A 16,909-nucleotide genomic window follows, 5' to 3' on the forward strand; every position below is an offset into this window, starting at 1 on the left:
CGACATATGCACAAATGTTTCGAAACAACTTTGCTTCTCAACTAAGAGGCTCTGAAGCCAGTTGCAGGCTAGGATTAGATCTGCAAAGTTAGACATCTAGTTATGATGCTGATGCACTACTCTTATTTGTAACCAATAGGCCAAAATTAAAATCCCACACAAGTCACTTAGAATAATCAAGAATTAAATGCTAACCATTTCCTGTATTTATGATCAGTCTTGCTGCTTTCCAAGATGCAAAGTCTAAAAGCACAGACAGTTTTCCAGGTGATACTTCACACACATGCAAGCACAGCACAGTAATTATGCTCTGCAAATATACTATTACACAAGATCTGTTAACAGCTTTCACTTTGGCAATGAATAAACTTGTCCATATAGTTTTAAATGTTCCCATTTGAATTCTAGCATCAGAAAAAACGATTGGTTTTATGCCAGCAGAGACAAATTTACATTTTTATGGTAATACGGACTAATGAAAAGCAAAAAAAAAAAAAAAAAAAAAAATCAAACAAAAAAACACCAAAAACAAAAACCCAACCAACCAACCAAACAAAAAAAACCACATCAACCCCTATTGTCCCACAGCAATAAAATTCCAACACATACAGAAAACCAAACCATCATCTATCCCACCAGGAATAGCAGAGTATATGTATATACATTTTTTAGAAATCTCATTCTTACAGAAGGAAACATTCCCACTAAGCACTATTTTTTCACTGACACAGTTTTAAATCCTGCCACACTTGGAAGCATTATCTGTGCAATTTCAACTTACTACAATGCCATGCAAGCAAACAATAAAAAGTGGCGCTATCCTGAGTGTACGCTTACCTGATAATGCACAAAAAAACAACACCACACCATGAGGTACTTTGTATCGCACTCAGATTTAGGAGGCTTCCTAATCTTCAGTGTGGCAGTGAAAACTCCTTGCTGCAAAGAAGCCCCTATGTTTCTCGTTCAGCTTTCGGCAGGAACTCCTCCCCACGCGGCCACATAGCTTTGTCTCGCTTCCTGTCATGCAGCATACAAGTACTATCATCAGCTGAGTGACACATATCGGCACGTCTCTCTCTGCTTTGCTCGTTTATTTTTCCCCAAGACTGCTCTGAATAATATTTTTGAAGATAAAAGTGCTTTAAAAATTGCTAACCAACGTGAAGAGAATGGCAGTGGTATGGCAAAGGTAAACGCAACACTGATGTATTTCAAGTAGTAGGTAAGTGCTTGGGGGAGCTTTGGGATTCAACAACTGAAACACAGTCTGCCTCCTACATGCTCAGTTCTCAAATAATTGCAACGGCCTTAACTCAAAACAGCATAACTATCTCTAAATATAGATGCCTCCGTCAGAAAATAAACATCTGGTATATACTAGGTGAAGCTTTTGAACATCTAGTTCACAGAAAAATTCAGTGTTCCAGAAGTTAAGAATTCTGCTAAACAGCACTTAAATTAACAGAGGCACAAGGACAATAGCTCAGCAAAGACTGTTATAGAATCAGCCCAGAATTCAAGCCCAAAGATGAGGCTGGCGGAAGGCCCAAATTTTTCATTTGAGGACATGTCAAGGAAGTGCAACGTCTGATTTTATCTGTGGGAGTTCTCTACAAGTGAAAAACTCACCCCATCACAGGAAACCCTAATCCTTTGCCATCGGAATTTGGTAATCCCTCACCCAGGTTTGAAAAATAAATACTTTGAAAAAGCTCTGGGCAAGATCCAGAACACAGGATTAAATGTTAGATGCTGAAGTTCAGAACTGTGACCCAAAAGTTTTGCCTCGGCAGTTGGTGCTCACTCCCACAAAACAGAGCATTCCCCAAGACTCTTGAGACCTAAAAATTTCTGCGGAGGCAGCCCCAAATAAAAATGATTCTATTCATATTTCTTTATCGTAAATATGGAAGGTCTCTCATCTTCTGCTTTCAGTGGTGTTGTGCAAACTAACCTTCCTAGAATGGGTCCATAACTGCCCTCATTTCATGACTGTTTCACAAGGCTATCAGTCTGCTTTGGATGAAGACACAGCTGAAACTTAGAGCACATTTGTGAGAATATTTAAGGTTGTTAATCACTGAAAACTTGAAACAGTATTTGGAAAAGTCAAAAGCTTTCCAAAGGCTGTTGGCACAGGTTGAAGCTGTTTTCTAACTGTTACGTGATTAAGGGATGCTAAAGTTAACTCTGAAAAAAATTTTACAATTAATCACCATCTAGAGTGACTGCACCATTGTATACTTTTTTAATCAAAGGCAATGTAATCAATGTTTATAAATGTGCATTTTAAGAGTTTTGAAATCTTATCTCAAATCACATTAGGTTCGTGTTATAAGCAGTGCTTATAGGCCTTGAATGAATTTAGCAAGATATTAAAAGACCACTATCACGTTGCTCTTACTAGGCATGTGCCAGATTTTAAAGACAGCTTTATTTATGAACTGCTCTGTGCTTACTGGACACAGAAAATAGCATTAGCTTTCAGTAAGAATCTTGTGCTCATGTTTATTTTATACATAACTAGGATTCATTCTAAGATTGAGATGTCTTACAACAAACCTGGCCGTTGAAACACTTCAGTAGTTAGGAAGAACAAACTGGTGGAGTGGGTACCAAAAAACCCACTCAGAATGCTTCATCCATTCCAGAATGCTTCTCTTTCTGTTGAGAACAACAGAAGGAACTCCACTTCCTTCCCCATCATCAGCTCCCAAGTTCTTACAAGCTCTTTCAGTTCTTCCTAGGATTCCCTTCTCCTTCACTCCTTACAGGACTTTGAATAGATTTCTGCCATAGATACAACTTGACAATGTAGATCACAACCTGTGGAACCTGATGGAGAGCCACAGAACTGAAGGAAACCTCTACTGCAGCACTGAGGACTTCCCAGCTGTTTCAGTAGATGGTGATTTTTCAACCATTTACAAACGCATATCCCATTTATTTACTTTAAAACTAATTTAAGCGCTGACAAACCGGAAGTTTTTACAACAAATTCATATTGATCACTGACCATTTTTACACCTAAGAGCACTGGGAAACTGAACAACAGACCTTCACAATTATTTGGTTAGAAGAACAAACAGGTTGCTATGGCATCAAGTTCTACTGGATGCATCATCATTAGTACAGCCATTCTGCCCAATATTTATTTTAAATTAAAATTGCTATTCTGAAACAATGTAACAATTAAAACGCCAACTTATATTTCAAATTTGTTTCTAAAAAGCTGTTTTCTCAAACAAAATGCTATGAAGTTCAGATGGAAAACAGCACCACGCTGCTAACCATTACAATGAAAGTTTCTGAAATACAGTTATAGGAAATTTCACATCACGTGTTCTCAAAAAGCAGTCACTGCTGGGGTGGGGAGAAACAAATACAAAGAAGTGGGCAGAGTTTGGTGTGGGTTAAATTGAGCACAGGTCAAGTTCATCTGCTGTTGAACAAAGAAAAGAACAGTAAATGACAGCAGGAGTACAAGGTAACACCCAAACTATGATTAAAGGCAGGAAATCTGCTATATAACAGAACATCAAACTAGGCCTAGGAGAACGACAACTGGACCTTTCTGCTTTATCACACATGGCTTCTAGCTCAGTACTGTTTGTATGTGCAACAGAGTTGGTATAACAGGTTTATAGCACTCGCAAAATACTTCTCCTATAAATAACAAATCACACCCAGAACAAAAATAAACTTGTTACAAAACACTTTGAGAGATCCATAAAACAAAGTCCCACAGCGTTAATAAAGTGGCTGCATACAGCATATTTCCAGAAAATATCTATTCTGTGAAAATATAACATGCAAATATAACAAAACTTGAAAAAAGAGATATATTATTTATAAACTGACGATATTAATTTGAATAAATCCAAGATATAATAAATGTAATGCATACCTTCTACAATGCAAATGATGTCTTGCAGATGTAAAAAGCCTATGAGTCTACTCAACACAAGATTTCTGCAGCACTGCTGTATGAGAAGAACTTTGTCACATACACATCCCACTGGTCCTTCAAAAGGATGCAGCCATTTATCACAGGTCTAAGAACTCACTTACAAATCATGTTTTGCTGGAATAAAACATTCTGATTTTCTGACATGACTATGATCCAGTTACGCAAAAGCCACACAATGAATTTCTGATAGCATCTCTATTTTTTTGCCAACATAAACCTTGCTGTTCCAAGAAAAATTAGCCTTGTGACTAATCAACAACAGCTCCAATGGTTTGCTCAAAAACAAAACCAATAATAAACTAAAATATTTAAAGCTCCGCCCATAGGTTAAACCGGGAAGACATCAAAGCCAACTCTCTTAATAGTAAAAAAAACCCAGCATCCAAGGTGTATGCTTTGAGAATTTATGAGCTCTAGTCTCCTGAACTACAAATACATCATGGATAGAGATTTCTAATGCTCTTATTGTCTCCAATGTTGCTGCTGTAAGAGTTTAAAGTTTCCCCACCCCTGCAAATCTACAAAGAATGAACTGCAAGACTACAGAGGAAATCTACTTCTACTGAACCTGTAATGCAGGCGTGATGTTTACAGTATCCGTCTTCTAAGACACTAATGCAGAAAGACTTACAGAATTGCTTCTTACCACTGCTAATACCAGATATCAGAGGCATTCTGGCCTGAACACTGACAGAAGCACAACAGTCCCTCCACAAAATCAGGATAAAAGAAATCCTGAACTAAGACTAAAGGAGGGGAAGTGCTAAAGCAATTAAACTCTGAAGTGGAGGAGTTTGCAGTCCCACTGAAAGAAGAAAGGGGGAGGGATCTAATAGGAGCAAGCAGAGCACAAGTATACGTCATCTCTTAGAAAGAAGAAAAAGAAATGGGGAATTTTCTTTTCGAAGAGAGGTGAAACGGATCAGAGATCAAGAATCCACCTACTATTTCCTTAGCAAGCTGCAAAACATTAGGAAAAAATCAGAGGACTGTCGACAGAGGGAAATACACAAGCACACAGTGAGAGCAGGCACAAGGAGCAGGGATACCAACAGCACTGCCCCTGGCAGAGCAGCCCCCTCCTTCTGCACAATGGCATTATACACAAGAAACACTTTGCTTGCTCCAAGGAGGAAACTATTGAAATTGTGTCTGCAAAATGCAAGTGCATTAAAAAAGAGAAAAAAACATAATCGTGCTTTTTAATGCATATAATAACATGTCTTAGAAAATTAATTGGTCTTATATTGTTCATACTTCACTACAAGATAATGGTACTGAAGCATGTTTAATCTACAGACATTAGCTGATAAGTTTTCTTCAACAAGTCCAACTAAAGGCCTGTCTGATACCGTAACAGCCTCTGCTATGGGTAACTTTACTGTGTAAGCAATGTCTGTACCCACTGGTACTCAATTGAATAGAACCAGTCAGAATCCAGAAGCAAGAGGTGTTTTCTGCAGTGGTACATGATTATGTAATTTATATAATTAATCATCAAGTTAAAACCAGGAAAAAAAGAAGTTCTCTCTTAGGAACCTGCACCTTATATAGTCATGTACCCTGAAGGGAACAAATGAAGTCTGCCAGCCTGCACAAAACACACACACAGTTTTGCAAATACTGTCTGAAAAGTGAGGAATTCTTCCCATTTGGCATGAAATACATCTTTTCTCCCCACACACATACCTGAAACAAAATTAGCAAGGAAACCACTTACTAACCTAAAATTGACCTTCAGCAAGCTTAGCACATTTTTATGTCAAGCTTCTCATAAATTATACCAGCTTCCCTCCCTGATGACCATATCTGCAGTTTAGTTAGAAGCTTTTGCAAAACCAAAAAGGAAACAGAAAACAAGGAGATATGAAGAAGCGCAGTTGCAGTAAATCTTCAGCCTTTAGACAACCACACACCAAACATCTCAAAATGTCTCAAGTAGAAAATATTGGTTTAGATTTTGCTACTGATTTATTTTTAGCACTAAAGTTACTGTAGGAGGAATAAAAGAGAAACAAGCATAATGGTTCAGACATCTGTTTAAAATACACAGGAAGTGATGCTAGCTCTTTGTGGAGCAGTATAGAGGAAAATCAATGATAAGCACAGACAAAAGCAGCATCCTCTGCTCCAAACCTGGCAGTTCTCATTAACCAGGTAACTGCTTTTCTTTTGACTGCAGTTCCTTCACAGCCACCCGAAGAGCCATATCAGCAGGGCTGCAACAGACCACTCTTGTAAATACATCTAAATAGATCATTAGGAAGAAGTAAGTCACTTAAAGGCTTTTAGTAGCATGAGTCCATCACTCATATAATTAAGGCACTCTAGAAAATTATCCTGCTGGTGAAACCAGAAGTAGTGATTTTGAGGCAGCAGGAGGGGAGATAGACAAAGCAGTTAAAATCTGAGACTCCTTACGAGAGATTCTCAGGCTTCACAAATTCAGGTATGTACAAATAAGCTTGACTGCATTTACTATGGATAACACAGCACACAGGCACATGACTCAAGGCTGTATCATAACTTAAGAAGAAGAAAAGAAGCTTTAATTCTCCTATCTCCCACCTATAGGTGCATGATTGCACAAATACAGGATGCTTCTGTTTTTCATTTGTTTCTCCTTGTTTCCACACCTGTGTATCTGCTTTCACACACTCTAGCCTTCCTTCATATCCCTCTCTACTCTCTCACACTGTCACTACATCTTTTACTGCTTTCTCCATCATGGTTCTCTCTCTTCCAAAGTTCAGCTTCCTCCTCTTTTTCTCTCCAATCCTGCAGCCAGCATCTTCCTTTGTCTTGTTTCTCTTATACTCCAAGTACCACATCCACCAGCTAGGGTCCTGTGTTCTGGTTTTCCAATTACACTTGTGCCAAGTTTGTGATATTCTTATCTCCCTCCACAGGTTCAGTGTTTCTTCCTCTCTGAAACTACAATTCACTCCATAAATACCTTTCCACTAGAACACTGTTTGCTGGGCACCTGACAGTGCAATCTCTTCAGAGAGCAAATTAATCAGATGCACTGTGAATATATGCAGGAGCACTACACACCTCAGAGATTGCATTGCTTGGTACTTTTAAGCCTAAATCTCATCAAAACAAGAATTATGTCAGACCCTTTGAAAAAGAAAAAAAAAAAAAACAAAAGAAAACCATAATCAGCTCACTGCTGTCACATGGAACACTGCTTAGCCTTCTGGAAATAGTTGCTACTGTTATCTTAAACAGCACTGGCAGAAACATAAATGGTATCATCTTGATATGGAAATTCCCACAGAGGAAATCAAACCATGAGATTCAAAAGAACACCTTAAAATGGAAAATGAATAAACACGTTTAAGCACAGAGAGGAAGACAGAAGCGCAGAGGAGTTTCCCCTTGGTAAAAGTTAAGTATCTGGGCCCTCTTATCTTTCTTTGAGGTTTACGTTGGTGTTTGCTCGCTGATGCTTTAACAAGCCCACTTAATCAGCATGAGATACAGACATGCTAAACCAGTGATCCAACTGCAAAGTGAGGACAGGTAAACTCATAAAACATCATAACCTTCTGTTTTATTGTGACTGTTGAAATGATCTCGCATTACAGTCTGCAGTACAGAAACAGCACAGATGTTTTTAAAAAGCATAGCTATGAATAAGTCATCTCAGCAGTTTTGTTTGTTTCACTCAAGAATGGCACTGATCCACTGTCAATATTAACGTAGCTCATTTACCCAACAAGATCTTATACTTGCTTAAGAAAAGATATCAAGGACGATCTTTTATCACTAACCATCCATACCAAAACCTTTGTGACCTGAAGTCTGCTCACTGCGTTTTCCATAACACACTTTTTCCACCCATCCAAGCAAAGCTGATGCTGACACCCTGAAGAAGTCAGCAGAGACCGAGCTCTCTGGTCCAGAGCTCAGCTGCCTCAGCTTCAGCATCTGAACAGATTCAGGGAACAACTGCTACAGCTTCTTCCCCATATGCAGTTCTTTATTTTGGATAATTCTCTTCAACCGCCCATTACAATGCATTTTATGAAATATTAAAGCTATGGAACTAGAAGTGTTAGTGTCCCCTAAGTCTCCTTAAAAATAACAAGGCAGACAACTCCCACACATCCTCATTTCTATACAAGAAGGAAGCAGTTTGAAGATCCTTTTCACAATAAGCAATAGTGGGAGCTCTACTTAAAAATACCCAAGTCAGGATCAGATACTGTGAAAAATATTTCTAGTTTCAGCAACGTTTATCATATCATGACCAGCACAGATCAGTACATCTTATACATGTCATTTATTCTTTCAACAACACATTTCAATAACATCTTCTTACTTAAATGCTTTGTTGAAGAAGCTCAAAGAAAGCATATTTACATGCTCTCCTGAATATAAATTTGTTAGGTTCAGTGCAAGTCAGTTCTCATTACAGGTAGTGGTAATTTATTATTATAGAAAATGAATTTTGCAAGGCAGAAAAACCCTTATTTTGACTTAAAGATTACAGAAACACTACTCCTCAGATGCAACACATAGTGACTCCTAGACTGTATCCCAAGCTACAGCACTTACACACATGGCAAATACTCTTGCCATTTGAAAACTACCACCTTAGGCTTTTCAGTAGATCAAGTAGAAGGCTCTGTTTCAACAGAGAGACTTGAAAACGATTGACCTGTGTTAGCACTACACCTCCGACCTGAAACAGACATGGAAAAATTGTCTGATACTGCTAAAAATATATCAAAGTTTTCAGTTTCATTTGCTTTGCTTTTTCAGACATCTTTTCATTCTGCTGTTGTGGGAGTGCACATGCGTGCAGATGGCCTTGCTCAGCCAACCAACAAATCAGAAATAAAATCTATTCTCTCCAACCTTGTAAGAAATCCAGGTAATTTCTGCTAGCACCTGTACTTCTGCAAAATTGAGATATTCAAGTTTCCAGTAATTCTACAAACATCTACACTGTAGTTAAAAAAAAAAGAATTTAAAAAATCAAAAAATAGTATAAGTCACTTCAGTCTTGCTGAATAATTCTCAAATACGAAAACAAATCAATTTTACTTCACATTAAACTGGTTACACTAAATTGTCTCCCCAAATACTTCTTAGTAAATCAACCAATCGCATAAACAAAACCTGGGTTTTTTAGAAAGCACTGTGGAAGGTCACAAAATGAAAGATTTTTATTCTGCTGTTCTGCCATGATTTCAGCACTCACAGATTATACTTCAACAGCTAAGTCACACAGCAATAGGATGAAGCAGGAAAAAGGTATTAAAACATCAAACTTACCCCTCTGAAATTCCAGCCTTTAGCAGAAGGAAACAAGGAAAAATTGCTCTGTTGCTGTTGTTTTGGCCTGCAGAATGAAACAAGGAAAAGCATTTACCAATTACATTTTTAGCTGTCATGTTTTCTACATTAAAAATGGAGTGACAACAGAGGAGAAAAAAAAAACAGAATTCAGCTACTGAGACACCTTAGATTTCCTTGGCTGTACTCCTGACAGGCTTCTCTCTTCAGTTCAGACAAACATTTCAATTTAGATGGAGAGCTAAGGGACATGGCAGCCTTACAAGCCTTCAGAGACGCACCGACTTGATGTCTGGCAGAACTTTGCATCACTCTGATTTCCAACAAGCAGAGACAGCCCTGACCCTGTGTGCTGCTGAGGCCGCAGTTGCGCCAGGTGACGCAGGCTGTGCACATACAGCTCTGCTAGGTGGCCACCAAAGGGCCCCAAAACAGCAAGGCTTTGCCAAGCACCATGCAAAGCAAGCTAGCCATAGCCATGTGTGATGCGAACAACTAGAGGAGCTGACTTCAGGTTTTACTCATTCAAAACATTCTTCCTACCCTATAATTATCACTGTACAATTATTTCTGAAAAGTAACCATATTATCCACTTCACTCTTAACGAGCGCTTTTCACCCATTAAGATCCCGAAGTAAGATCTTAAATGATTCTGCTAAGGTAGGCAAACATTGCTGAGGCTTTACACATGAAGTCAGATCAAAGCTTGGCTGACCTGCTGAAGCTGACCAAACCAACGCACAGTTCGGTGGCAAGGCTTAAGTGCCAAGCACACTGCAACTCAAACCATGCAATTATTTAAATTACAGGAATACGCGCACCTGGTTAAAAAACAACAAATTAAATGGCTGCCTGTCAAACCTTCTCTCCATCCAACAATAACAGGACAGATGTTTCTGCACTTCAAGCGCTAGACTAACATGAAAGATCTGGGAGCAGCTTCTGCTCTTCACAGTTCCTGAGGGACTTCAACACACTGTGCCCCAAGTCCTGCAGTGTCAGGACAGCAGTAATCATCCCTGTCTTAGTTTTCTGTCTCCTCTATTCAGATGTAAAATATTTGGTGTAAAATACTGCATGTATGGACATTTTCATATTACATACGATACGTCATAGAGCTGAGGTCGCAGTAGACATTTTTAGATGTTAACACAATGCAAATAACGTGATATACTATAATCACAACAACTGAGGTGGAACTCCAGCCTTGGCGTTAATATTCTCAGGTTTCACTCTAGTAGCCAGCCAGCCACAAACACCACCAATATTTCAAGCACACTGCGGTATACATCGCAGACTTACGATGACTGTCCAACTGAGTTCTCCTACTACATCTTTCCAAGTTAAAATATTAAGAAATTCAATTTCTAACCCAAGATCCTCAGTGGAACTCTAACTGCATTATGAGAAGAAAAGAATGTGATCAACAACAAGAAGTTACACAGATTATTGATCATTCTAACAGTGTTTTGCATCCATTTTGTCCAGCAGCAGGCACAAATGATCTCAGACTAGAACCAGACTCCAATTTTCCAAGGAGCATTGTTTGCTTTTTCTAGATTTCTTTCTGTTTAAAGCCATTTAAAGCTATATCTTATTTAAAAGCAATTTAAGGCTATAATTATTAAAGAGCCTGAAATATCCAACAAACAGTTTTAAGAAAAAGTGTGCTTTGCTAGTAAAAGCCATCTATCACTGCGGGTCCTCCAAGACTTATGGCCTGATACTTATAGGGTGTATCAAAACTCTCTGCTAACTGCTTTTTCATTCTAGATGTACAACCCTCTCCTGAACAGAAGAAATTAGACTTAAGAGTTGGACTCATTTATCACATATACTCACTGAATAGGCTGCCTTAAATCATTTCTTAAAAACTTTCACTTCCATACACATGACCGGTCTGTTACTTCCTTACTTTCTACTCCATCCAAAATTCATTCAAAAATATGATCCCCATAAATGATACAAAGAAACCACTTTCAAATAAAAAGAAAGCAATAAAATTGGTTTTGTACTTGTGAGAGCCTTTAATCAGGCTGCAAATCATTATGCAGGTTGACAGAAGCCTTTCAAAATGCAGGATGGTACGTGAGAGTCAGAAAAGTTGCTCCCTTGGGTCCCAACACTGGCCCAGGAAAACTTCACTGGGGTATTCAACGTCTAAGCATGGGCAGAATAGTGAAAACATCAACTCTAATTTCCTGTCAACCATTTCATATAGTCTACCTTGAAACTACAGAAGGACTCTTCGTCTTACTAACAGACTGTTCTAGAAGTCTCATCCCTCCCATGGCTAGAAACCACCTCAGCTAATTGCAATCATGTGTCACGGCCAGCGTCCTGAGCCAGCACTTTTCAGTTGAACACACCCCTAAATCAAAGTCAGGTAAAGCACAACTTCTGGTTCCCAAATATACCTCAAATAATAAAGTAGAGTTCTAGCAAAACCAAGACCTCATGTGCAGCTCTCAATTTGCTCCATCACTGTCTGAAAGTTATTTTGATCTGCCCTCCCAGCTGTCTAGCAATCAGTGAGAACTATACTGGAAAACAATTGGACAACTGCAGACTTTGTAAAATATTCTCTTTTTCTATAGCGCCCTACTTTGAAGAATATTCTGTTTACTGGAAGGATAACTCTTCACTGAATTGCAATAGTGTATAAGGTAATTAAAGAAACATTCTATTAATTGATATTTTAAACACAAAGCAACTGCAAGGTTCTATTTTCGGATAACCATTAGATTTTATGTGTTGTTAATAAGAATGCTGCATCATTAAGTGTATTGAAGGCCCTGTGTTGACTCCTGTGTCTGCTAGCTTTCTAGGATTCTGCTGTGCAGTAAGGATAGCTTGAAATCTTACTGGACAAAGCATTTATGCTGCTGAATCTTTTGACACTGGTAATGATCTGTAAGCTATGGCTCTGTCTTTAACCAAAATGCTTCTAAAAACTGTTTTGTAGTCTCTGATGCACAAAAGGCTGGAGAGAAAGAGCCACTGAATTAAACATGCAGTAAACACAGAGACTATAGGGACACAGGAGCCAATTTCTATAGTTCAGGAGGCCTATTATAATCAATCAAAGTCTTGTTTTCTTTCCTGAAACAAAGTATATACTAGAGAAGTTTGGATACAATAGAAACAAGATGCTGCCATAAATTCTGATAAAGTATTATTATACAAGGTTAAGGATGTCCACTGGTGTTCAGTGGAGAGCACTGTTTCAAAAATAAAGATGCATTTCCATCAAGACCAAAGTAAATATTATTTGGCTTACAAAAGGTTTATGTTGTCCCATGTGCTGCCTGCATTCAGAAAAAAAAAAAAAAAAAACAAAACTGAAATTCACATTAATCCAGCATCATCAGAAATGCTTGTCTGAAAATGGCTTGATCTTCCTTTAAATGGTTTTGCAAAAACTGATTGCTATATTTGTTTGTTTAGTAATTATATACCTAGCAATTCTGTCTTGGAACTTAGTAAAACTTCAGTTCTTCTCTTCTCACCTGTGACCATCAGCAGTAACATCCACAGAGCAGATCAGCGCCAAAGCTGAGTATGAACCATAACTATTCCTGCCACACAAAACTCAGGACAAAACCCAGCCACATACCCCAAATGTTTGTTGACAATGGTTAGAAAAGAACTAAGTCGTTAAATAATGCTTCTGTCCTTAATATATGCAGGATTGGCTATTTAGGTTCCCATACACAGATACTACAAATAGACACAATAAAAATATCAGTTGGACGAAGGTGCTTTTACTGAGAGCTGCAGACAGAGTGTGGCTCCCAGGATAATCACTGCGCGTTGTGCACAACCTGTGCTGTGCTGGAGGTTGGTAACATCACTGCAATAAGTGCTAAGTACAAAGGAATCTGAAGACTAAAAATATCCACCCAGTGTTGTAAAGTTATTGCTTTACTGAAGAAGAAAAAAAAATTAAACAGCATTACCTATTTTGAGTCTTGATGAGATAAAATGAAGGATTTATGTTAGTTTACAGTAAGCTCATGCAACTTGCATCTTCGTCTGATCCTGCAGTCTCTCTGCACACACAGCACTGACTACCACAGCTTTTAGATACAAATATCCAAGTATGTGTTTATAATACTCAGCTGCTGCCTCTGCTTGGAGATAAAAGTGCATTTCACAAATCCAAATGAATACTCAGCTAAAAAATGAAAGCTCAAAACACTTAGAGAAAAACTCTGCTAAGTAAAAATTGTTCTCAAACTGCAAAAATAAAGGTTGTTACAACAGCTGTGAATATTTTACCCAAAATGCAGTTAAATGACAAATCATTCCTCACGTTCAGAACTGCTCTTTGTACTATCATTAGCTCAACCTAGAGAAAGTACTGAACACAACAAAAAGAAAAAAAAACATGGATTCATCTTCTTAATAAAAATATTATGTAAAATTTATTTTGTTCTCTGAAAGGAAAAAAAAACAAATCTAATACAGCAGAATTTGTCTGACTAGCATTTAAATTCCTATGGAGATTTTACACGATACACTCTTCTTCCTAAAGGCAACATCTCACAGTGACTGGGTTGATGTTCAGTTTATCAAGGATTAATTCTGCAGACATGAGCAATTCGAGCTTCCATACAACCAACCGCCAGATAACTGGAAAGAACTCTCCCCTTAGATAAGGAAGATTGGATAGTTACTATCTTCAGAGAAACAAAAATATCCACCAAGGAAAAAAGCAGATGAAGGATTTTCAGTAGCAGTGTTGACTTTCTGAATGCTGACATAATCTTCTGCTCCTACAATCAAGAGCTGAGTCTCACAAGCATTAAGAAAGAAAAACAGCCTCAGTGAATCTGGGTATACACTGAAAGATGAAAGCCTGCATAACTGAAGCAGGTACCAGTGAGCTGTACCACACCTACTCTTTTTCCATGCTTACTTCAGAATACATTTGTTTGTACAACGAATCAATGCACAGCACTGCAAAATGTCAAAGAAACTACAGAACATCTCTCCATTTCTGCATTTATTTGTACATCCTGTCAAGATTAAGATTGATATAATAAAGAAGAAAAAAAAAAAAATCAAATGACTAAGTTAGATATTTTGATCTAAAAATCAGATTACTAATGATCTAATATTTCAACTTCTGAAGAAGCACATGCTTGATGTCAAGCTGCTAACATCATTCATTCATTCATTTTTTACTGAAGGTTAATGCAATAAATTACATTTGAGATACATCACTACAGAATCACCCCCTTGACATACATGAACTCTACTCACAGCTGAAATAGAAGCAGACCCTGGCTACCAGCCAGCAGAAGGACACAGCTGTTTTGGCTGTTTGACACAGGGTAGCTGCGTTAATGCCGGGGACTTGGAAGGGCACCCTGTCCTGTATTTCTTTAAGTAAATATCACTGCTTCGTGAATATTGTGAAATGTAAGATTAGAAAGATTACTCACTGGCTGGCTTTGAATGAGCAGCCTAAATTACTCCTATAGTATTTCAATAATAGCTGGAAAATGAAATTTCAATAACACATATAATAACTTTTTAGACATTACACCATCCCACTGCTGTATCACAGATACACGCTGAGCCCTTGACAAAGAGAACAACTCATTAAAAAGAAATGTTTGCTCATCTCCACCCAGCCGTGCAGATAAGATCCTCCAGTCCATGGGAAAAAAAATCTCAAGTGGTAATGCCTGAATGGCCCCCATGGTGAGAATGCCAGAAAAATCAACCCTCCGGGCACAAACTCACAACATTCGTGTTCAAGGAAACAGAATTCTATTCCATCTTGTTTTCAAAACAGAAGAAAGTTCTCATCAGGAACCAGATGTTGCGAAATCCGCTCAATTTAGCAAGATTGGGCACTTACTGGTTAGATAGAAACAAAAATATTTGCCACGAGAAAGCAGACAAAGAATTCTCAGTGGTTTGTAAACAGCATTCTCCCTGTTAGCCTACACAGAAGCTACTAACAGCCTCAAAATGATCATCCAAGTGCTATCACACCACGTTCTTGATAACAAGAATGGAAAACCCTTATTGTTTGGATCCCTACCATCTGGCTCTCTTTCTGAAGGTAAACATGAACTCCTGCAAAGCTGCGGCTCACTAACACGCAGTTAGAGTGATCAGAGGAATGAAAACAGAGGGCACTGCTACTTAAAACAACATTCGGATGCAAGGCAATCCAATACTAGACTGTAGAACCCTATTTGCTTATGCTCTCATTAGCACCTTTGTTTTCTCCACTGTAGCTTGAATTTCAACTAAAAATGACCCCCAAAAAATCCATTTCTAGCAAAAATGTCAAAACAAGTTGTTATGCTTTTAAGCCTATAGTCAACTTAGAGGTTTGTCTGTGTTGAGTTCAGTGTTAAGCAAAAGGAACTCCTGTCTACCTTCTAAAGAGCACCGTGTGATGGTCTGTCTTCGCTCCTGCCTCTCACGGACATGGCATGAAGCCAGTCAGCCAAGGAAGGAAACCTGCTCTTATTAAATGCCATCAATTACTGAGAGCAACTGAAAGTTACTGGCTGCAACCTTCAGATGGCTGTTTTACTGAGAAAGTTTATTGTTTCACGAAGAAGTGTTTTAAAACAAGTGCTCCAGTAATTTTGATGCAAAGACAGACCAGATTATCTCCTCTTGAGATTTCAACACACATCTCACCACTGGAGATAATAAACTAACATTTCCAAGGGCATGAAACCATGCCCATGATTTAGTTTCAGTGTGCAGTAGCCACTCACCAAAACTAGTGCAATTACGCCAGGTACTTCATGTTTACCTTAATTCTGTCTGTTAAATCACCTAAGTATCTGTACGTGCAAATCTCAGCACCTAGGCTTAGAAAACTTTCTTCTCCTCATATTTAACAAAATGATATTCGCAATTCTTATTCAGCTTCCATTGAATTCTTAGATCTTTTAAACAATCAGCAGAGTCCTTTTTACTGCTGAGCAGTTTGCACTGCTTGTTGCAACTCCATAAATCTTCTTTGTCACCATACATTCTTGGAGTTCCGCGTGCATTTTGTCTTAGTGAAAAGCCCTGCACAAAGCCCTAAAATGCTTTCAAGCTAAGAAGTTTATTTCAATCACAAACACTGGATTGGTTCCCCTTTTGTTCAGAATGGAAGTGAATTAAATAAAAACAAGGCAACTATTTGCACAAAGGCCAATTTACATGAACAAGGAGAACTAGATGTAATAACAACCAGCTTCAACTAATATTGCATCCTGTGATGTTAAGAAATTCCATTTAATTCAAACACTGACAAATTCACTGCTGCAAAAAACAAGTGATGTTTTTGAGGGGATTTATAAATAGACACTGAAGTCATCAAATACTGTTCTGTACCATGTGATCTTTTTGATATTGATCACCATTGCACAGCAAGGTCAGAAAACTAACATGAGTTTGATCTTCAAGAAATATGTAAACCTATTTACATGACAAGTTACATTGGAAGTTGTAACTTTTCAGTATCAAATGTTTCTTTCAACTTGAAATATTTGAAGCCAATGCAAATTTTACACCCAATGTTTCTAGCATTCTCCATTGTTCTGAGGACGATACTTTAGCAACAGATTTTGTGTTTACTCTAAAATCACACTTTTCCA

At 38.1% G+C, this 16,909-nt stretch overlaps 1 protein-coding gene across 4 annotated transcripts in view; it reads right to left on the reverse strand.

The window, feature by feature from the left end:
* Window positions 1-16,909, reverse strand: part of ARHGEF3 (Rho guanine nucleotide exchange factor 3) — a 114,545-nt gene that overhangs the window by 67,353 nt on the left and 30,283 nt on the right. For 3 of the 4 annotated variants that reach the window (XM_052678982.1, XM_052678984.1, XM_052678983.1), the window contains one exon: window positions 9,263-9,329. In XM_052678982.1, coding sequence (XP_052534942.1) covers window positions 9,263-9,329 — 67 coding nt within the window. Of the gene's footprint in view, window positions 1-837; window positions 985-9,262; window positions 9,330-16,909 lie in introns of those variants that run through there. The other variant, XM_052678987.1, reaches the window with a different exon arrangement.

Source organism: Tympanuchus pallidicinctus, unplaced genomic scaffold (genome assembly GCF_026119805.1).
Source record: "Tympanuchus pallidicinctus isolate F22 unplaced genomic scaffold, pur_lepc_1.0 scaffold17, whole genome shotgun sequence".
In the NCBI taxonomy this organism is placed as follows: Eukaryota; Metazoa; Chordata; class Aves; order Galliformes; family Phasianidae; genus Tympanuchus; species Tympanuchus pallidicinctus.